The sequence below is a fragment of the Monodon monoceros genome, unplaced genomic scaffold (genome assembly GCF_005190385.1).
Source record: "Monodon monoceros isolate NGI ecotype Baffin Bay Population unplaced genomic scaffold, NGI_Narwhal_1 Super_Scaffold_3, whole genome shotgun sequence".
NCBI lineage: Eukaryota > Metazoa > Chordata > Mammalia > Artiodactyla > Monodontidae > Monodon > Monodon monoceros.
The window spans coordinates 56,266,260-56,290,144 of NW_021703780.1; the positions used below are offsets into that span (position 1 = coordinate 56,266,260).

At 37.3% G+C, this 23,885-nt stretch overlaps 1 protein-coding gene across 1 annotated transcript in view; it reads right to left on the reverse strand.

Annotated features, from left to right (window-relative positions):
* TOPAZ1 (testis and ovary specific PAZ domain containing 1) overlaps positions 1–23,885 on the reverse strand; it is a 75,199-nt gene that overhangs the window by 11,783 nt on the left and 39,531 nt on the right. The window contains exons 12-16 of the mRNA XM_029244396.1: positions 22,090–22,205; positions 8,260–8,326; positions 7,042–7,216; positions 6,238–6,338; positions 3,650–3,815 (exon numbers count right to left, since the gene is read on the reverse strand). Of these exons, the coding sequence (XP_029100229.1) occupies positions 3,650–3,815; positions 6,238–6,338; positions 7,042–7,216; positions 8,260–8,326; positions 22,090–22,205 (625 nt within the window). The remainder of the gene's footprint in view (positions 1–3,649; positions 3,816–6,237; positions 6,339–7,041; positions 7,217–8,259; positions 8,327–22,089; positions 22,206–23,885) is intronic.

Sequence of the window (23,885 nt, forward strand, 5' to 3'; positions counted from 1 at the left end):
AATTTGGCAAGGGTGTTTGCTTCATAATATGCATCTTGAAATGCTGGCAAGATGACTATAATTAGTTCAACACTTCTAAAGGTGTAGAGTACTTCTGTATTCTATTCACAGAGGTAACACCTGGAATGGAATGTTCAGAATAGCCAGATTAGGGTTTGCATAAACTGAAGTGCGCCAGTCTGTCTGGTAACTAAAAAACATAAAATTGGGCACTAACATCTGGACTGTTTATGTGCACCTGTGATCCCTAACAGGACAATGACTGTATAGACAATACCTATGCAATTGTTCTCTAAGGATTTTCTCACAAAGGGAGGCTTTCTAATAAACTCAAAATAACTTGCTGCAAATCTGAATGGCAACAAGGGCAAATTTGCCAACATTTATCAAAAAGCTTTAAACTGCCCTTACCTTTACCCAGCAATTCCATCAGAATTTATCCTAAGGGCATAATTAAGATTTAGCCGGGATGTTTAGTAGGGATTTTGTTTATCATAGAAATTTAAAAACCAGCTAGCTCAAGAAAAGTGGACTCATGGACATATCTATGTATCTATGTTTATCTATATTTGTTTATAAGATGGAAAACTATGCAGCCCATTAAGTGATGTTGTAGAGGGATATTCCCTTTCACAGAAAGATGTCCACAGAAAGACTGTTGCCTGATGAAAATGAAAGGTACTAAAGAGTCTGTATAGTAACACTGTAGTGTTATTTATAACACTGGGTGGCTGGCTGAATAAGGATTTTTTGTCATCAGTTTTGCTTATCCACCCCTTCTTATTTCTCTATAGAAATTTCTCTGTATTTCATTATAGAGAAATAAGAAGGGGTGGATAAGCAAAACTTATTATTAAATCGTAATAACCATGTATTACTTATATAAAGGCAATAAAAGTTATTTTAAAATTCAAGAGCAGTTTCTCAATAAATAGCATATATAAATTTTTTTTTTACAAAATTTGTATTCTAGAAAGTTAAGACATTTATTTTTCAGCCTCCAAACCTTAATTATAAAAATATAGTTTTAAGGTTTTTTTTTAATGCTGGTAAGGGTATAAGGCAAGGTAGGAATTTGTTGTTCATTTGCCAGGATACAAGGTACCAATGCTGAAAAAGAGTTTAAAATGTGAAAGTGAAAATGTGTAAGGCCCAAACAATAGAGCAGGGGTCCCCAACCCATGGGCTGCGGACCGGTACTGGGCCGCAGAGCAGGAGGTGAGCACGGGCAAGCGAGCAAAGCTTCATCTGCCGCTCCCCATTGTTGGCATTACCATTCCCCCCCCCCGACCCCGCCCCCCCACCGTGGAAAAATTGTCTACCACGAAACTGGTCCCTGGTGCCAAAAAAGTTGGGGACTGCTGCATAATGGCTGCCACCCATTAAATAAAAATGTATAAAATATTCTACATTACTCAAATATGAGCAAGTGTATGTAAACCCCTTCTTTAAAAAGTTTAGTAGGTAATAAATGCACATATTTTTAAAAGGAAAAAATATAGAAAAAATATGTAACAAATTAATATGCCTCTCACCCCTGTCCTCCAAGCAGTCAATTCTTCTTCCCAGAAGCACCCACTATTACTAGTTTCTTGTGCATCCTTCTGCAAGTATTTTAAGGGTATAAAGCAAGTATGTATGTATCCATTTTATTTTTTTACAGTAGTGGTAGCATACTGTGTACACCGTTCAGCACATTCCTTTTTTCACTTGGTAAATCCTGGAGATCATTCCAATGAGTACTTGCAGCTCTACGTTGTTCTATTCCATCATATGGCTGTCACACAGTTTCACTAACTGGTACACCCTTAACAGACACTTAAGTTATCTGGAATCTTTGTTATCATTGTTGATGGTTTAAAAAAGAGATTCCATATAACTTACAGTGCATACCCCTGTATACAGATATAAATGTGTTTGTAGGACAAATTCCTAGAAATGGAGTTAATAGATTAAAGGAAATATGCATTACTAAATTTTGACAGATATTTTGTCAAAAAGCCCCTAAAGACAATATATGTGAAGGCTCATTTCTCTATACCCTCACGAAAAGTATATCACAAAACTTTAATCTTTGCTGGTCTGACAGGTGTTTAGGATTTTAATGTTTATTTCTCTTAATACAAGTCAGTATTACTCTCACTTATTATAAGTGAGATCAAGCCATTTGTATTTCATTTCTTGAGAGTGGCCTGTTCACTGCAGAACCTTTGAAGAACCAAAAAATTCTGGGGACAACTTAACATACTTCTGTGGGCCCTTTTTTTTCAAAGAAATAAAATTTTACTTATGAAAAATGACTTTCAATTGGAATGGTCACTGCAAAAGAAAATCCTCTGTTTGTAACTGATAGAATTTTAAAAGATAATCTCAAAATTGAAACAACAAAATTGTAAAAATTTAAAATCTCCTTAGACTACTCCACACCCCTCCCACAAACCCTCCCCCAGTCTCTAGTTTGAGATAGACTAGTTTTGCCAGAAACTTTTAGGCAGAAGATCATCCAGGCCCATTTTTACCAACTATTTTACCCTTTCCATTTCTTGCCACATTTTTTCTTTCTCATAGAGCTTGTGAGCTCTGGCTTGCATTTTGCTACTTCCTATTTTTATGCACATTCTATTTTGTATTTGTGTATTTGTATTTTGTGTGGTATCTTTCTATTTTGATTAACCTTCCCGTCCTAGGAAAACTCACTGGTTACATTTGTTAAGTTGAAGAAAACCTTTTCCAACAAGCTTTTGATCACGAAGTCTAATCACAACCTCTATATTCCATAAACCCTCAGCACTGAACAAATACGGTATTTTATGTATATATGAATATGTATGCATGCTAGTTTTGTGTGTTAGTGTAAAAGTTTTCTATTTTATTTACTTGTGAGTTTATTCCATCTTCCACCTAAACTGAGATTTTCGAAGTTTCTTCATTCTTATCTATCTCATTTTATCAAATAAAATCTGCTTGATGGTCCAAGTAGCCAAAGCTACATTAGATGCTGTGCTACTACTGTGCTCTCTAAATTTTATTTACCTCATGCCAAACTAACCTTAGTTGCTTCTGCTGGCTTAATTTCATCACAATTTCTATTAGATGATTTGACTTACTAGGGGAAATAATCTTTATTGTCTTGGTTTGGAGCCACGGTTGTCGGCACATGCAAAGATAGAGTTATGCAGACTGCAATCAGGATTTCCCTGTCTCAGCAGCTGAAGCTTGGGCTCTGAAGCTGGACTGTCTGGGATTAAACCCGGCCTCCACTCTTTACTTGTTATGTCATTTGGGGCAAGCTGCTTACTGTCTCTGACAACATTTTCTTATCAATAATATGGGGATTGTAATAATTCCAAACTCACAGGGTTTCTATGAAGATTAATTGAGATAATCAGGTAAAGCATCTATACAGTGCTTAGGCCAAAGTAAGAACTAACTTTTCAGCAAAGGTTCACACAGTTTCTTCTTTAAAGCTAGGTTACCATTCTCCTTTCATTTTATATAACAACCTTTCCTACCCGCATGATCACTAGGGGTTTAGACCAAATTATCACCCACAATTCAGTTACCTCAATTGTACTTGAGGTAACTACAAAACCAAGAATTTATAACAAGCTTAACAAATTATTTCATGCTGGCATATATCAGAACTTACCCCTTAATACCCAAATGGCACCATCTAGGCTTCCACTTTTTAGAAAAATTTCTGCTGCAATATTCACAATTTGACATCTCGGTGCTAACTTCTCCGGCCCTGTAAGTCCTTTTAAACTTGTAAAATGTATTTTTAATTCATATAGTTTATCTAAGACCTTCCTTCCCTAGAGTTAAAAAAAAAAGACAAAAAACCCCACTGAGTATCAATCATTAGGAGTATTATAGAGGTACAAAGTCACTGATAATTATATAGAAGTCAATTACGCAATTTGAATAATTCTAGACTGATGGTTGTCAAACTGCTCTAAGACTCTCTCCTTAAGCCCTTTCCTGCTCAGCCACAAAGATGGAAAGGGAAGGTGAGCAAGCAGGGCTTTGTCTCATTAACCATGCCCCCACTGGGCCCCCTTTCTTCGGTTCTCCTTTCATCTGTTTTATTCACTGAGCCTCCTCTAAAGATTTCATTTGGCAAAAGGATTTCATGCCTTAATGTGGAAAGCTACCCATCATATGTTTTTGCTCTTCTTCTGTTGATCACCCTGAGATCCAGGAGGGAAAGTCAATGAAAAGATTATTTCATATGAAATTTAGATAAAGAATGATAGAAAATGATAGAAAAAAAAAAGGGGGGATAAAATTGTCTGAAAATTGTTTTCTTGAGTCAATAGGCTAATTATTTCACATTGTCTACAACATAAAGGCTGTCTCTAGGGTGGACATCAGAAATTGGACATGTGTTATTACTTTACACCAAGGTCAGCAAAATTTTTCCATTAAAAGCCAGAGAGTAAATGCTTTAGGCTTTGCAGGTCACATTTGGTCAGCTGCATATTCTTTTTGGTTGTTTTTAAATTTCTAAATCTTTAAAAATGTAAAAAACATTCTTAGCTCATGAGCTGTATAAAAACAGGCTGTGGGCCAGATCTGGCTTTTGGTTTTCAGACTCTTGTTTTATATTATATTACATGCTATTTTGAGTCAGATGCATATTATGATGTCAAAGTACTTTCAATCTGACTGTATAAATGAGTGCATTTTTCAAGGGATACCTTAAGTTTAATTTCAATGGTTTTACTTTTATGTTCAAAATGGAACGTTTCATTAAAAAATTCATGCTAAGTAAGATAATAAAATACTCATTCTAAATAAGATAGTTAACATTTAAAATTAAAATACAGGCATTGGGACTTCTCTGGTGGTATAGTGGTTAAGACTCTGTGCTTCCACTGCAGGGGGCACGGGTTCAATCCATGGTCTGGGAACTAAGATCCCACATGCCGCACAGCACGGCCAGGAAAAAAAAAAAAAGAAAAGAAAAGGGCACAAATTCACCAACTGCTTATATCCCAAATAAAAATAACCAAATAAAGGGGACTTCCCTGGCGGTCCAGTAGTTAAGACTTCGCCTTTCAATGCAGGGGGTGCGGGTTTGATGCCTCATGGCCAAAAAAACAAAATAAAACAGAAGCAATATTGTAACAAATTCAATAAAGACTTAAAAAATGTTCCATATCAAAAACAAATCTTTAAAAAGAAACCAAATAAAATTAAAACATACTCTAAAATTTCAGCAAAATCAGTCTGAGTTTTAAAAAAGGGTCTTCTAACTAGGTAGTCCTCAAATTCTCAAGCATTAAATACCCAAGAAATTAATGCTATGATAGACTTTAAGCTAGAATGTGAGAGCAGAGCCAAGGTACATTTTGTTCATCCCAGGCCTACCACACAATAAGCGCTAAACCGCTTAGAAGACGTTGGAGACTGGAGACCTTCTGTACAATGATTATTTAAAAATTATTTTCTTTTAAAAAAAATTCATGAATTTTGTATGTGTACCTGAGTGACCATGTCCTTAAATATTATTTCAATTGTGAAATAACCTCTTTATAAAAAGAAGGAAGGAATAAAATATACACTTTAATAGTTGATTCAATAGTAACCCCACTCTCAACCATCTTACTCTCCATCCCTCAGCACTTCTCCCTATTTTGGATTTTTCTGTCCTTTACTTTACTTAACTTTATTGAATCTATAACTCCACCACCACCTCAGGGAAATCTAAACAATGATAGCACAATATGGTCTAGAATCACTACACCACTTCTATGGTGAGCTAAGCCTCAAAGGTAGACATGAAGATATATGGTATACAGTATTCCAGAGCATCCTAAGAAGTGATTTTAAAAGAGTTCTGTTAATTGTTAGTATCTCGGGTTCATCTTAAGAGAGAGCTTCCAAAATTATAATACTACCAATACTCAGGAGCTGGCAAAATAAATTCTGAATTGAAAGGTGCTTCAAATAAATACGATATTTAGCACAGCTTCCTAAGTGTTCCTTATACTGAGATTCTTCATAGTAGTCATAGATATTCTTCTCATGCCATCTCCTTTCCGTATTTGCCTAATATACCACCTAATAATTCACTTATTGTGTAAGTTTCAATTTGCCACCCGTAATGATTATTAGCAAATTTTTAGCAAATTAGCAAATTACTAGCAAATTTTCAGGGTTAACCTATATTCTGCTCAAAAATTTTAAACTAACACTCTATATACCAAGCCAAAATAAAATTTAGTGAAGTACCTTGGACCACTGCAACAGCTTGTGGTAGAAGTACATAGCACTGATTCCAATTCTTCCCAGCAAAGTTTTATCTACTTCACTGTTTTGTGGATCTTTGCTAACTGAAACACAAAGTAGGTATATGGAAGAAAGTGAAACAGTCCCTTAGAATGATGGAAAAGGCAAATTTAATATGGAATTAGTGATATTACCACAAAGACCAGGTATCAGCAAACTATAGCCCATGGGCCAAATATGGCCTGTGGCCTGTTTTTGTACAGGCTGTTGAGATTCTAAGAATGGTTTTTATTTTTAAAGGGTTGTTTGAAAAGAAAACTGTGTGACACAGATTACATACTGTGCGTGCAAGGCCTAAAATCTGGTCCTTTACAGAGTTTGCCGACCCTGACAGAGAATATAGCAGCGAAGAGCTGATGTAAAAAGAAAGGTCTCAAAAATATACGAATTTTGTTGACGTGGCAATAGTGAAGATAGTAACAACTTAATGATTCAAAAATTCAGATGCTCCACTACAATTTCTTAGCAATAGTTTTACCAATCTGAATGAAAAGAAAAATAAGAACATGAAACATCTGATATTCTATTGACCTTTTATCATTATAATCTAATTTAACAATAAGTAGATGGAAAAATTTATAAAAAGAAGGAAAAGTATCTAAAAACTGCAGTGTTAACTTATCTCCAACATGGAGACTATTAAGAGCTTTATATGTTATGAACATTGTACCAGTCAATCCATCAATCAATAATAAAGAACACTGTATCACCCTAACACACAATACTCAGACAAAAAGTGACATTTACTTGTTTCAGCGAATTCACAAAATGGAACACCTGGTCTCTCTTCTTTACAGTCTTTTGTCAGTGTTTCAGCAATACAAGCACAAAATCTCTGGAAATCTGCAAATTTTTCACAGCCCAGTTTTATGTTAATGTATAAATTTCCCAATTTGGTCCAGTCACCTTTTTCTTTATAATGCTATGAGAATTATTAAAAACAAAACAAAAAATGCAAGTTGTCATTTATGCAAACATATCATGGGGTAGGCACATGCAGGCATTAGATATACAGAAATTAATAAGACAATCTCTGCAAACCTTATAAACTTACTGACAAGTGTTAAACAGCAGTAACATGTTACTGTACAATTTGCTTTTCTGTCCATAGCAATGCCTCTATAAGTTCCAGATGTCAACATACACTTGTTTTAATTATCTAGCTCCTAATGTACTTCATGACGTCACCCTCAAACCTGAGCTACACAGTGGAGATAGATTTAAGGAAAACAGATGATTAGCAGCATGATTTGAGCTACTTCCACAGCAATACACTATTTTACTACTTTTAGGGATTGCATTTTACAGTTAGTTGGCCATTTATGATTTGCAGCCCACACGTAATTTTGGGCATTACATTTCTTCTACAAAAGGCGCTACAAGGTAAATTTCAGTAAACTTACTATCTTCCTATTATTTTCAATTCTAAACTAAGAAAGTTTCCCATGCCAACAAAAAATTGTTTCAAGGATATAAATTCTAATTTAGACTAGATCAACAATTACTAGAATGAGTACAAAAATGATCTTAAATTAAAAAGTACAGTCATCCTGAAAGTCCTCTATTTCTTATTCAGAGAGTGCACAATGACCTTGGCTTTACCCTGTCATGTCACATACTGCAGCCACCTATGGATCTCGACAAGAAAGCCAAGTCATTTGTGCACTGAGGGAGTCTGCCTAGTGACAACAATTAAAGGCTAAGCTATAGATTATTATAGCTTAACATAAGTCAATTTTAAACTGAACTATTTCTAGAATTAGTTTTAGAACAGTTCACAACTCTAGAAATTATGTTTGCATTTCAAAGTATTAACCTGCAAAAAATTAAACTTCTTTTCCTTCTTTTCTCTGTGTAACAGCCTCATTGTAAAACTTTTCTAAAACTGGGTTACTATCCAAAGTTTCTTTGTTGTTATTGGTTTTCGGAGATCCCAGAAATTTATTTAAAAGATAAGCAACATACCTCTATTTCATTCAAGGCTGACTCTAAATCACACTTCCAGTTCTTTATAAACTGCCTCATCTGTAACCTTTAACAATAAAAAAGGGTTAATTATGTTCATCACCCAAAAAGTCAATATTGCTCCTAATTCATTTGTTCTATAAATTATACCTAAGAGACTGGAGAAAGAGAAATATGCTATAAAAATTATTCAGCGCTGAAGAAAATGGCAACTGCGCAGATACCTAACTTATACTATTTCCTCCTAAACCACAGGCAACAAGGAGGAAAAAGCAAATTCCACAGGAAATCATACCTTCATCCTAACTTGAAGACAGAGAATGTCAAAACTTTAAGATAATTGTGATTAAAAAGAGAAAAAAATTAAATCTCAGCACTTGATCTCTACTGCTCCCACTTTACTCTCACTGGCCCATAAGGATTTGTGGCAAGCAAATACCGACCAAAACAAAACAAAGCAAACAAACAAAAACACTTGTAGGGGAGAACCAAAAAGGGAAACTACCAGAGGGACCTAACATTGATTAAGAACTACCATTACAAAGACAAAGTCCACACTAAATTTGAAAATGCTAAGAAAAAAACTGGGTATATTAGAACACAAACCACACAGAAGGAACTTAAAAGTTTTGTATGATTTAAAGAAAGTGATCTGTGAAATGTATAGATAGCTTCTGGGAAAGAAAAAAAGACAAAAATGAAAGGAGAAGCACACTGGCAACTGGGAAGAGGAGAAGAAGAAAAGGAGAAAAGAGGAGGGTTCCATTAAACTAAGAATAGTGTGTGACAACCAACTATGGGGTCAATTTTGGTAATTAGTCCCGATGCTTTATAAATTATTCCAGAGCATTAAAAAGGAAGGACAAGTTCCTAATTTTTATCCATTCATCTGTCAATGGTCATTTAGGTAGCTTCCATGTCTTGGCTATTGTAAATGGTGCTGCTATGAACACTGGGGTGCATGTTTCTTTTTGAATTACAGTTTTCGTCTTTTCTGGATATATGCCCAGGGATGGGATTGCTGGATCATACGGCAACTCTATTTTCAGCTTTTTAAGGAATCTCCATACTGTTCACCATAGTGGCTGTACCAATTTACATTCCTACCAACAGTGTAGGAAGGTTCCCTTTTCTCCACACCCTCTCCAGCATTTATTATTTGTAGACTTTTTGATGATGGCCATTCTGACTGGTGTGAGGTGATACCTCATTGTAATTTTGACTTGCATTTCTCTAATAATTAGCGATGTTGAGCATCTTTTCAGATTGGCCATCTGTATGTCTCCTTTGGAGAAATGTCTATTTAGGTCTTCTGCCCAGTTTTTGATTGGGTTGTTTGGTTTTTTGATATTGAGTTGTATGAGCTGTTTATATATTTTGGAAGTCAAGCCCTTGTCGGTCGCATCGTTTACAAATATTTTCTCCCTGTCTGTAGGTTGTCTTTTGTTTATGGTTTCCTTTGCTGTACAAAAGCTTTTAAGTTTCATTAGGCCCCATTTGTTTATTTTTGCTTTTATTTCTTTTGCCTGGGGAGACTGACCTAAGAAAATATTGCTACGTTTTATGTCAGAAAATGTTTTGCCTATGTTCTCTTCTAGGATTTTTATGGTGTCATTATATCTAGGTCTTTAAACCATTTTGAGTTTATTTTGTATATGGTGTGAGGGAATGTTCTAACTTTACTGATTTAAATATATGAAGTTGAGGGGGGACCTTGAAGATGGCGGAAGAGTAAGACGCAGAGATCGCCTTCCTCCCCACGGATACACCAGAAATACATCTACACGTGGAACGACTCCTACAGAACACCTACTGAAGGCTGGCAGAAGACCTCAGACCTCCCAAAAGGCAAGAAACTCCCCACGTACCTGGGTAGGGCAAAAGAAAAAAAGAAAAAACAGAGACAAAAGAATAAGGACGGAACCTGCACCAGTGGGAGGGAGCTGTGAAGGAGGAAAAGTTTCCACACACTAGGAAGCCCCTCCGCGGGCGGAGACTGCGGGAGGCGGAGGGGGGAGCTTCGGGACCGCGGAGTAGTGCACAGCGACGGGTGCGGAGGGCAAAGCGGGGAGATTCCCGCACAGAGGATCGGTGCCGACCGGCACTCACCAGCCCGAGAGGCTTGTCTGCTCACCCGCCGGGGCGGGCGGGGCTGGGAGCTGAGGCTCGGGTTTCGGTTTTAGACGGAGCGCAGGGAGAGGACTGGGGTTGGCGGCTTGAACATAGCCTGAAGGGGTTAGTGCACCACGACTAGCTGGGAGGGAGTTCGGGGAAAAGCCTGCACCTGCCGAAGAGGCAAGAGACTTTTTCTTCCCTCTTTGTTTCCTGGTGCGCGAGGAGAGGGGTTTAAGAGCGCTGCTTAAAGGAACTCCAGAGACGGGCGCGAGCCGCGGCTAAAAGCGCGAACCCCAGAGACGGGCGCGAGCCGCGGCTAAAAGCGCGGATCCCAGAAACGGGCGGGAGACGCTAAGGCTGCTGCTGCCGCCACCAAGGGGCCTGTGTGCGAGCACAGGTCACTCTCCACACCCCTCTTCCGCGGAGCCGGTGCAGCCCGCCACTGCCAGGTTCCCGGGAACCAGGGACAACTTCCCCGGGAGAACGCACGGCGGGCCTCAGGCTGTTGCAACGTCACGCCGCCTCTGACGCCGCAGGCCCGCCCCGCACGCAGTGCCCCTCCTTCCCCCCCCCCCCCCCGGCCTGAGTGAGCCAGAGCCCCCGAATCAGCGGCTCCTTTAACCCTGTCCTGTCTGAGCAAAAAACAGACGCCCTCCAGCGACCTACACGCAGAGGCAGGGCCAAATCCAAAGCTGAGCTCCTGTAAGCTGTGAGAACAAAGAAGAGAAAGGGAAATCTCTCCCAGCAGCCTCAGAAGCAGCGGATTAAAGCTCCACAATCAACTTGATATACCCTGCATCTGTGGAATACCTGAATAGACAAGGAATGATCCCAAATTGAAGAGGTGGACTTTAGGAGCGAGATCTATGATTTTTTTCCCTTTTCCTCTTTTTGTGAATGTGTACGTGTATGCTTCTGTGTGAGACCTTGCCTGTATACTCTTGCTTCCACCATTTGTCCTAGGGCTCTATCTGTCCATGGTTTTTTTAAAAAAATTTTTTTCTCAATAATTAATTTTAATTGTAATAACTTTATTATACTTTACCTTCGTTCTTTCTTTCTTTCTTTCCTTCCTTCCTTCCCTCCTTTAGACAACGAATCACCCCAAATTGAGGAGGTGGTCTCTGAGAGCAAGATTTATGATTTTTCCCCCTTTACCTCTTTTTGTGAAGGTGTATGTGTATGCTTCTGTGTAAGATTTTCTCTGTATAGCTTTGCTTCCAACATTTGTCCTGAGGTTCTATCCGTCCCTTTTTTTTTTCTAAATATTTTTTAATTCAATAACTATATTATACTTTATTTTATTTTTACTTATCTTCTTTCTTTCTGTCTTTTTTCCTTCTTTCCCTCCTTCCTTCCTTCCTCCCTCCCTCCCTCCCTCCTTTCTTTCCTTCTTTGCTTCTTTCTTCCTTCCTTCCTTTCCTCCTTTCCTTCTTTCTTTCCTCATACTTCTACTAATTCTCTCTACTTTTTCTCCCTTTTATTCTGAGCCGTGTGGCTGACAGGGTCTTGGTGCTCAGGCCGGGTGTCAGGCCTGTTCCTCTGAGGTGGGAGAGCCAACTTCAGGACATTGGTCCACCAGAGACCTCCCGGCTCCACGTAATATCAAACGGCGAAAGCTCTCACAGATATCTCCATCTCAACGCTAGGACCCAGCTCCACTCAACAACCAGCAACCTACAGTGCTGGACACCCTATGCCAAACAACTAGGAAGACAGGAACACAACCCCACCCATTAGCAGAGAGGCTGCCTAAAATCATAATAAGGTCACAGACACCCCCAAACACACCATCAGACGCGGTCCTGCCCACCAGAAAGACAAGATCCAGCCTCATCCACCAGAACACAGGCACTAGTCCCCTCCACCAGGAAGCCTACACAACCCACTGAAACAACCTTAGCCACTGGAGACAGACATCAAAAACAATGGGAACTACGAACGTGCAGCCTGCAAAAAGGAGACCCCAAACACAGTAAGATAAGCAAAATGAGAAGACAGAAAAACACACAGCAGATGAAGGAGCAAGATAAAAATGCACCAGACCTAACAAATGAAGAGGAAATAGGCAGTCTACCTGAAAAAGAATTCAGAATAATGATAGTAAGGATGATCCGAAATCTTGGAAGTAGAATGGACAAAATGCAAGAAACAGTTAACAAGGACCTAGAAGAAATAAAGATGAAACAAGCAATGATGAACAACGCAATAAATGAAATTAAAAGTACTCTAGATGGGATCAATAACAGAATAACTGAGGCAGAAGAACGGATAAGTGACCTGGAAGATAAAATAGTAGAAATAACTACTGCAGAGCAGAATAAAGAAAAAAGAATGAAAAGAACTGAGGACAGTCTCAGAGACCTCTGGGACAACATTAAACGCACCAACATTCGAATTATAGGGGTTCCAGAAGAAGAAGAGAAAAAGAAAGGGACTGAGAAAATATTTGAAGAGATTATAGTTGAAAACTTCCCTAATATGGGAAAGGAAATAGTTAATCAAGTCCAGGAAGCACAGAGAGTCCCATACAGGATAAATACAAGGAGAAATTCGCAAAGACACATACTAATCAAACTGTCAAAAATTAAATACAAAGAAAGCATATTAAAAGCAGCAAGGGAAAAACAACAAATAACACACAAGGGAATCCCCATAAGGTTAATAGCTGATCTCTCAGCAGAAACCCTACAAGCCAGAAGGGAGTGGCAGGACATACTGAAAGTGATGAAGGAGAAAAACCTGCAACCAAGACTACTCTACCCAGCAAGGATCTCATTCAGATTTGATGGAGAAATTAAGACCTTTACAGACAAGCAAAAGCTGAGAGAGTTCAGCACCACCAAACCAGCTTTACAACAAATGCTAAAGGAACTTCTCTAGACAAGGAACACAAGAGAAGGAAAAGACCTATAATAACGAACCCAAAACAATATAGAAAATGGGAATAGGAACATACATATCGATAATTACCTTAAATGTAAATGGACTAAATGCTCCCACCAAAAGACACAGATTGGCTGAATGGATATAAAAACAAGACCCTTATATATGCTGTCTACAAGAGACCCACTTCAGACCTAGAGACACATACAGACTGAAAATAAGGGGATGGAAAAAGATATTCCATGCAAATGGAAACCAAAAGAAAGCTGGAGTAGCAATTCTCATATCAGACAAAATAGACTTTAAAATAAGGACTATTACAAGAGACAAAGAAGGACACTACATAATGATCAAGGGATCTATCCAAGAAGAAGATATAACAATTGTAAATATTTATGCACCCAACATAGGAGCACCTCAATACATAAGGCAAATACTAACAGCCATAAAAGGGGAGATCGACAGTAACACATTCATAGTAGGGGACTTTAACACCCCACTTTCACCCATGTACAGATCATCCAAAATGAAAATAAATAAGGAAACACAAGCTTTAAATGATACATTAAACAAGATGGACTTAATTGATATTTATAGGACACTCCATCCAAAAACAACAGAATACACATTTTTCTCAAGTGCTCATGGAACATTCTCCAGGATAGATCATATCTTGGGTCACAAATCAAGCCTTGGTAAATTTAAGAAAATTGAAATTGTATCAAGTATCTTTTCTGACCACAACGCCATGAGACTAGATATCAATTACAGGAAAAGATCTGTAAAAAATACAAACACATGGAGGCTAAACAATACACTACTTAATAATGAAGTGATCACTGAAGAAATCAAAGAGGAAATAAAAAAATACCTAGAAACAAATGACAATGGAGACACAACGACCCAAAACCTATGGGATGCAGCAAAAGCAGTTCTAAGGGGGAAGTTTATAGCAATACAAGCCCACCTTAAGAAGCAGGAAACAACTCGAATAAACAACCTAACCTTGAACCTAAAGCAATTAGAGAAAGAAGAACAAAAAAACCCCAAAGCTAGCAGAAGGAAAGAAATCAAAAAATCAGATCAGAAATAAATGAAAAAGAAATGAAGGAAACAATAGCAAAGATCAATAAAACTAAAAGCTGGTTCTTTGAGAAGATAAACGAAATAGATAAACCACTAGCCAGACTCATCAAGAAAAAAAGGGAGAAGACTCAAATCAATAGAATTAGAAATGAAAAAGGAGAAGTAACAACTGACACTGCAGAAATAAAAAAAATCATGAGAGATTACTACAAGCAACTCTATGCCAATAAAATGGACAATCTGGAAGAAATGGACAAATTCTTAGAAATGCACAACCTGCCAAGACTGAATCAGGAAGAAATAGAAAATATGAACAGACCAATCACAAGCACTGAAATTGAAACTGTGATTAAAAATCTTCCAACAAACAAAAGCCCAGGACCAGATGGCTTCACAGACGAATTCTATCAAACATTTAGAGAAGAGCTAACACCTATCCCTCTCAAACTCTTCCAAAATATAGCAGAGGGAGGAACACTCCCAAATTCCTTCTACGAGGCCACCATCACCTTGATACCAAAACCAGACAAGGATGTCACAAAGAAAGAAAACTACAGGCCAATATCACTGATGAACATAGATGCAAAAATCCTCAACAAAATACTAGCAAACAGAATCCAACAGCACATTAAAAGGATCATACACCATGATCAAGTGGGGTTTATTCCAGGAATGCAAGGATTCTTCAATATACGCAAATCTATCAATGTGATAAACCATATTAACAAATTGAAGGAGAAAAACCATATGATCATCTCAATAGATGCAGAGAAAGCTTTCGACAAAATTCAACACCCATTTATGATAAAAACCCTGCAGAAAGTAGGCATAGAGGGAACTTTCCTCAACATAATAAAGGCCATATATGACAAGCCCACAGCCAACATCATCCTCAATGGTGAAAAACTGAAAGCATTTCCACTAAGATCAGGAACAAGACAAGGTTGCCCACTCTCACCACTCTTATTCAACATAGTTTTGGAAGTTTTAGCCACAGCAATCAGAGAAGAAAAGGAAATAAAAGGAATCCAAATCGGGAAAGAAGAAGTAAAGCTGTCACTGTTTGCAGATGACATGATACTATACATAGAGAATCCTAAAGATGCTACCAGAAAACTACTAGAGCTAATCAATGAATTTGGTAAAGTAGCAGGATACAAAATTAATGCACAGAAATCTCTGGCATTCCTATACACTAATGATGAAAAATCTGAAAGTGAAATCAAGAAAACACTCCCATTTACCATTGCAACAAAAAGAATAAAATATCTAGGAATAAACCTACCTAAGGAGACGAAAGACCTGTAGGCAGAAAACTATAAGACATTGATGAAAGAAATTAAAGATGATACAAATAGATGGAGAGATATACCATGTTCTTGGATGGGAAGAATCAACATTGTGAAAATGACTCTACTACCCAAAGCAATCTACAGTTTCAATGCAATCCCTATCAAACTACCACTGGCATTTTTCACAGAACTAGAACAAAAAATTTCGCAATTTGTATGGAAACACAAAAGACCCCGAATAGCCAAAGCAATCTTGAGAACGAAAAAAGGAGCTGGAGGAATCAGGCTCCCTGACTTCAGACTATACTACAAAGCTACAGTAATCAAGACAGTATGGTACTGGCACAAAAACAGAAAGATAGATCAATGGAACAGGATAGAAAGCCCAGAGATAAACCCACGCACATATGGACACCTTATCTTTGATAAAGGTGGCAGGAATGTACAGTGGAGAAAGGACAGCCTCTTCAATAAATGGTGCTGGGAAAACTGGACAGGTACATGTAAAAGTATGAGATTAGATCACTCCCTAACACCATACACAAAAATAAGCTCAAAATGGATTAAAGACCTAAATGTAAGGCCAGAAACTATCAAACTCTTAGAGGAAAACATAGGCAGAACACTCTATGACATAAATCACAGCAAGATCCTTTCTGACCCACCTCCTAGAGAAATGGAAATAAAAACAAAAATAAACAAATGGGACCTAATGAAACTTCAAAGCTTTTGCACAGCAAAGGAAACCATAATCAAGACCAAAAGACAACCCTCAGAATGGGAGAAAATATTTGCAAATGAAGCAACTGACAAAGGATTAATCTCCAAAATTTACAAGCAGCTCATGCAGCTCAATAACAAAAAAACAAACAACCCAATCCAAAAATGGGCAGAAGACCTAAATAGACATTTCTCCAAAGAAGATATACAGAATGCCAACAAACACATGAAAGAATGCTCAACATCGCTAATCATTAGAGAAATGCAAATCAAAACTACAATGAGATATCATCTCACACCAGTCAGAATGGCCATCATCAAAAAATCTAGAAACAATAAATGCTGGAGAGGGTGCGGAGAAAAGGGAACACTCTTGCACTGCTGGTGGGAATGTGAATTGGTTCAGCCACTATGGAGAACAGTATGGAGGTTCCTTAAAAAACTACAAATAGAATTACCATATGACCCAGCAATCCCACTACTGGGCATATACCCTGAGAAAACCAAAATTCAAGAAGAGTCATGTACCAAAATGTTCATTGCAGCTCTATTTACAATAGCCCGGAGATGGAAACAACCTAAGTGCCCATCATCGGATGAATGGATAAAGAAGATGTGGCACATATATACAATGGAATATTACTCAGCCTTAAAAAGAAATGAAATTGAGCTATTTGTAATGAGATGGATAGACCTAGAGTCTGTCATACAGAGTGAAGTAAGTCAGAAAGAAAAAGACAAATACCGTATGCTAACACATATATATGGAATTTAAGGGGAAAAAAAAATGTCATGAAGAACCTAGGGGTAAGACAGGAATAAAGACGCAGACCTACTGGAGAACGGACTTGAGGATATGGGGAGGGGGAAGGGTGAGCTTTGACAGGGCGAGAGAAAGTCATGGACATATACACACTAACAAACGTAGTAAGGTAGATAGCTAGGGGGAAGCAGCCGCAAGGCACAGGGATATTAGCTCGGTGCTTTGTGACAGCCTGGAGGGGTGGGATAGGGAGAGTGGGAGGGAGGGAGACGCAAGAGGGAAGACATATGGGAACATATGTATATGTATAACTGATTCACTTTGTTATAAAGCAGAAACTAACACACCATTGTAAAGCAATTATACCCCAATAAAGATGTTTAAAAAAATAAATAAAAAATAAAAAAAAAAATAAATAAATATATGAAGTTGTCCAGCTTTCCCAACACAACTTGTTGAAATGACTGTCTTTTCTCCATTGAATATTCTTGCCTCCTTTGTTGAAGATTAACTGATTAACTGTGTGTGGGTTTATTTCTGGGCTCTCTATTCTGTTCCATTGATCAGCATGTCTGTTTTTGTGCCAGTACCATACAGTTTTGATTACTGTGGCTTTGTAGTATTGTCTGAAGTCTGGGAGGGCTCTGCCTCCAGCTTTGTCCTTTTTCCTCTGGATTGCTTTGGGAATTCTGGGTCTTTTGTGATTCCATATAAATTTTAGGATTATTTGTTTTAGTTCTGTGAAAAATGTCATGGGTAATTTGATAGGGATACCATTAAATCTGTAGATTGCTTTGGGTAGGATGGTCATTTTAACAATATTAATTCTTCCAATCCAAGAGCAGTAGCATTGTTTTAAATTACAAAATATTGGGGACAACTTAAATACCCATCACTGACTGAATAACCTAAAGTATATCCATAAAATGGAATACTCTGCATGGTTTAAAAGATGACGAATTTCTCTATGGACTGATTTAGATTGATTTCCAGGATATACTGTCTGAGTGAAAAAAAGCAAATTAAAAAAAAAGAGCATTATTTTCTACACTATATGTAATAAAGAAGTAGATATAAGAAAATACATACACATCTGCTCATTATAAGAGGATAAAACTGAAAGACTGTTTACCTCCAGTATGTAGGTGGAAAAGGGGTAGAGAGAAGGATGAAATGGAAACGGTGGAGCAGGAGTAAACTGGAGTAACATTTCTCATTGCATCTTTTTAGTACAGCATTGACTGTTAGAACAGACGGCAATTTTTCACATACTTCCCTAAATAATTCAAACCAACTAGGACGTGGGATAACTGAAAATATAATACAAACAGTAATAAATAAACGTAAATGGTCTACAAATGAATAATCACATTGAATGGGCATAGGAAAAAGAAAGAACTAAACGAAATAACTTAGGAAGCAATATTTTGGCTGAATACTATAATAACCTTATACTAAAAATGTACTAAATTTTTTTCCCACAGAGGTATGGGTTAGCAGTTCTGAAGCTACTTTTTGTGGATTGTAAGACTGAATAAATGAGCAAATATATTGTAGATAATGAGAGTCAGGTTTCTCACTGTTGGAGAAAGAATTTATAAATATGAAAAAGGGATGGCTAGGATGAACCTGTAGTGCTGGATTCGAATCAAGCTATCAGTATGTACTCATGTTTTTTGTAATATATATAAAAATAGAGAAATAAATATATATATCTTGTGTGTGTATGTATGTTGTGTATACATACATATATTTCCTAGCCCTGTCCACTGAGAAGACCTGGCTGCAATGATACTCTAGCAGCAATGAACACATTCAGGTCTTGGTTTTGAAATACCATTCTCTAATAAAAGGAACCAGAGCTCCTTGAAGAAATGGTTGCTGCCAATGTTGGAGCAGCGAAAAGAGAAGATGAGACTTAACTCTGTGGCTTCAAATAACACAAAAGTGGTAGAAAAACAAAAAAAAAATGATGAAAGGATGTAGGAACAAACCTGAAGGAATTCCCAAAGGTCAAATTTGGAACAATTTGAGCAACAAAATAAATAACTATATTATTAGATTATAAGTAACCCATAGAATAAAATAAATAGCCATGAGTTCACATTGACATAAATTTTGAATAAGTAAATAAATGGAGAAGGGACAGCTCTTCTTTACTGAAAAATTCCAATTAATAAATGTAGAAAAGGGAGGGACTTCCCTGGTGGCGCAGTGGTTAAGACTCCACACTCCCAATGCAGGGGGCCTGGGTTCGACCTCTGGTCAGGGAACTAGATTCCACACGCATGCCGCAACTAAGAGTTCGCATGCCACAACTAAGGAGCTGGTGAGCTGCAACTAAGGAGCCCACCTGCCACAACTAAGACCTGGTGTGACCAAATAAATAAGTAAATATTTTTAAAACCCCCCAGCAATAATAGCTATTTAAAAAAAAGGAAGCATGCTATTTAAAAATAAATAAATAAATGTAGAAAAGGGACTTTCTTGGTGGTCCAGTGGCTAAGACTCAGCACTCCCAATGCAGGGGGCCCGGGTTCGACCCCTGGTCAGGGAACTAGATCCTGCATGCCGCAACTAAAGATCCTGCGTGCCACAACTAAGGCCCAGTGCAGCCAAATAAATAAATAAAATTTTTTTAATGTAGAAAAAATGGGGAAAATACAAAATCACCATTGGGTAAATACCACAGTAGTAACCTGTAGTAAAGAGCCATTGAAGAATACTAAAATTAATGTATGAAGTTTTGAGGAGAAACAGCATAATACATAATGCTAAAGTCTCTTCCCCAAGGTATTTATTCATTACAATAGGACAAAGAGTAACTTTACAGTGTAGAAACTTGGCAGATAATCTTTTTAACTAAGTGATAAAGGTTAACTTAACCAGTAATAAGATATACTGAACCATGTGCATCCTACCACAGTGCAATATGATCTGTAGTGAGTTAATGGATTTATACCAAAATTAATTTCCTAGTTTTGATATTGGCACTATTATTATGTAGGATGTTAACATGAAAGGAAGCTAGATGACGGGAACATGGGAATTCGCCACACTAATTTTTGCAAAATTTCTGTAAATCTAAGATTATTTCAAAATACAATTTTTAAAGTCAGTAAATGTATGTTAACAAATTTCCTAGATTATATACACACCTAAATTTTCACTGATGTCCTGAATATAAATGTCAGAATTCTTTGTAGTAGCCTTATCCACTGAAAGTGAAAGCCTTTCAAATGAACTACAGCTAACTAAAAATTATAATCAAAATCAAAATAAGAATGTCCATTAAAATTCATTTCCCTGTCTAGAAACGGGTAATTATTTCAAAGAACATCAGAAGATATAAATTCAAATATAAAATAATACTAAATTTTTTTTTCCTTCTGCCTTGGGGCTGGGTCCATATCCCCAACCATGATCTACACCTCTTAGCTACCCAGAGTTATTTTTAAATTTTCTCCTTCACTAATAAATAGGTCACCAATGTTAATACCTCCTAAAAAATACAAGGTAACTGTTTTGAAGCAAGCACACAGGAAGGGGGAGAGTGCATAAGGATACAATTTTCAAACTTAGGGGTTACCAAATAAATTGTCATAATTTTCATGTGCAACATAAATAGTATTAACTATCACTAAAGGAATTTAAAAAAATCATAGAAGCTGAAGAACTCAAATGTGCCTTAAATGCTGGTGTTTGAAGGGAAGTAGTATAATTAGAGCTGAAATTCCCTAACTGCACTATGGCATCCAGAGCACTAGAGCAAATTCACAGGGGCTCCTCAGGTTATTTTAAATTTTCAAGCGACATCTGTCAGACACTGTCAAACTGTTATTAACTTGTTTGGATTTAACTACTTAATAAATGGTACTGTTAATGTATTTATTTTGGCGTCTGGACACTGTGAACCAAGAAAGTTTGGAAACCTCTGTACTAGAGGATAATAAGAAATGAGATAAAAACAACTGTGGAAGCTCCTCTGAAGGAGGGAGCTTTCTGGGCACTCTCAAGGACTTTGGTGGTTGATATCATTTGCACTTTATCAAATCTGATTTTGTTAAAAAGTTACAGTTCATTTAAATACTTAAAATTTGTATACTTTTCTCTATGTATGTGACAGCATAATAAAAATTTTTATAGAAGTCATGGCTTTCCTTTTTCTCAATACAGGTATATTATGGTACTACTCTTACAATTAGTACAGGGTTGGTTTTTTTTTTAAGGCCTTTGGAGGCCCATAAACTGAATAGAGAAAGCGAACAAGAGAAAGAATGAAGGAGAGGGCTTCCCTGGTGGCTCAGTGGTTAAGAATCCACCTGCCAATGCAGGGGACACGGGTTCGAGCCGTGGTCTGGGAAGATTCCACACGCTGTGGAGCAACTAAGCCCGTGCGCCACAACTACTAAGCCTGCGCTCTAGAGCCCGCGAGCCACAACTACTGAAGCCTGCCCGCCTAGAGCCCATGCTCTGCAACAGGAGAAGCCACCGCAATGAGAAGCCCGCGCACCACAACAAACAGTAGCCCCCGCTCACCGCAACTAGAGAAAGCCTGCGCGCAGCAACAAAGACCCAACACAGCCATCGATCAATCAATCAATAAAAAGAATGAAGGAGAGACATTAAAGTATTTTATTTAATGTGGCAAGAAGTGAGAGAGAAAAAAGAATTAAAGTAATTTGTATACACATAAGAGAGTGCATTAAGTAGAATCAAGTAAGTTGTGAAACAGAGCAAGGGAGACTTTACATTTGATCTGCCAGGCGCTGAGATGAAATCAGGTGCTGAGGAAGATCTGGTGAGGCTGGCCAGGAGGGTCGGCTAGAAGCAGCTGATGCCATAGCCAGAAGAAGGAGACGGGCTTACGGTGAGCACATGAACAATAATGAGTGCTCTGCCTTCATCCTTTTTAAGTCCCCACCAAAATACATATATTTTAGTCCTAATTATAGTGATTCTTCTTACCTGGATTTCATTTCCAGAACTTCAGTTATTTCTTGCTTGGAAGCCTGTACTTGGTATAAAAGCTTAATAATATAGTTAAAGTGTTCTGGGTCAAGTACCATCCCAGCTTCAACAAGCTGTAGAAGAGGGAAAACAGTAGTCATTCTCACAAAAATATGAGAGTCAAAACCAATGTGTGTGGAAAAAAATGAGACTGATGGAAGAAGTGAAACATGGAGACAAACAGAATTAAAATTCATTTTAAAACTTTGAAGCATATTTTTCTTCAAATATTTGAGAACCACAATAAGACTGCTTACATCAAGAATTTAAAGCAAAAATGAAAATAATACTTTTGAATGCAAACTTGTATATTCTTCCTGTTCTCCAAGTTAGCTCAACCACTTTATCAGCTGTACCTCATTTGGTACTCATTCTGTCTTTTAGTAAGTATAGCACTGGTGGTTGTACTGTATCCCTGATGATAAAATTCCTGAGAGGTATTAAACTGAGGTTTTCTACAATGACTACAGGTGAGCAGTAATTTCTTTTTATTTTTTTAATTTTAAATTTATCTATCTATCTACCAATTTTGTTGAGATATAACTGACATGCAGCACTGTATAAGTTTAAGGTGCCCAGCATAATGATTTGACTTACATACATCACGAAAAGATTACAGTAATTTGAGTGAACATCCATCATCTCATATACATACAAAATAAAAGAAAAAAATTTGTTTCCTTGTGATGAGAGCTCTCAGGATTTACTCTCTTAGAACTTTCATAGAGGATACACAGCTGTGTTCATTCTATTCTTCATGTTGTATAAAACATCCCTAGTTCTCATTTATCTGATAACTGGAAGTTTGTAAGTTCTGACCACCTTCATCCAATTCCCAATCCCCCCACCCCCTGCCTCTGGTAACCATAAATCTGATCTCTTTTTCTATGAGTTTGTTTTCTGAAGTATAATTAACCTACAACACTACGTTAGTTACTGGTGCACAACATGGTGATTTGATATTTCTGTACATTACAAAATGATAACCATAAGTCTAGTTACTGTCACCATACAAAGATACTACATTATTACTGATTATATTCCCCATGCCGTACATTTCATCCCTGTGACTCATTTGTTATGTAACTGGAAGTTTGAGTAATTCTTGATTCAAAAAATTTCCAGGCAAGTAACTTTGTCAAGCTTTGTAATATGGTACTAGAGGTATTCACTGAAATATCTGTTCATCTGCTAGAGTGGTTCCAATGCTGCTTCCTAAAGAGAATGGGTGAGAATTGGGTGTTTTCCTGCTATTAAGCCTATTCTGAAATGAATGGCTGGGTAGTACCAAATACTAGGAAATATTCAACAACAGTAAAAATTTTAATATACCTTTAAAAAGCTATAAAAATTTTTGTTTTTCTTTTTGCTTAATGCCAAATAGAAAATTAACTCCTTGCCACCATATTCTTATCTATCTGCTTTGTTTGTTAACAATGTCCTATTTATACATTGATTTGTGTATTTACTTTTGTTATATATGACCTCAAATCTTTTTGAAAAAGAAAACTTTCTTTAATCAACCTTAAGAAGTAGAGATGAGGACAGTTCACGAAGCTGAAAGAAGTCACCTCGAGTGCTTACAACTATTTAATTAAGGGGAAGCCCTTTCAGTCACTGGAGTCTGTTTATAAACCCTATTTTGGGAGAAAAAGAACATTTCTGAAAACAGAATTCTTTGGCATTAAGAATGTGAGTAAAAGGCAATTTAAGAGTGTAAGCAGAAATCATTATTTTCTTGGTTATTCAGTATT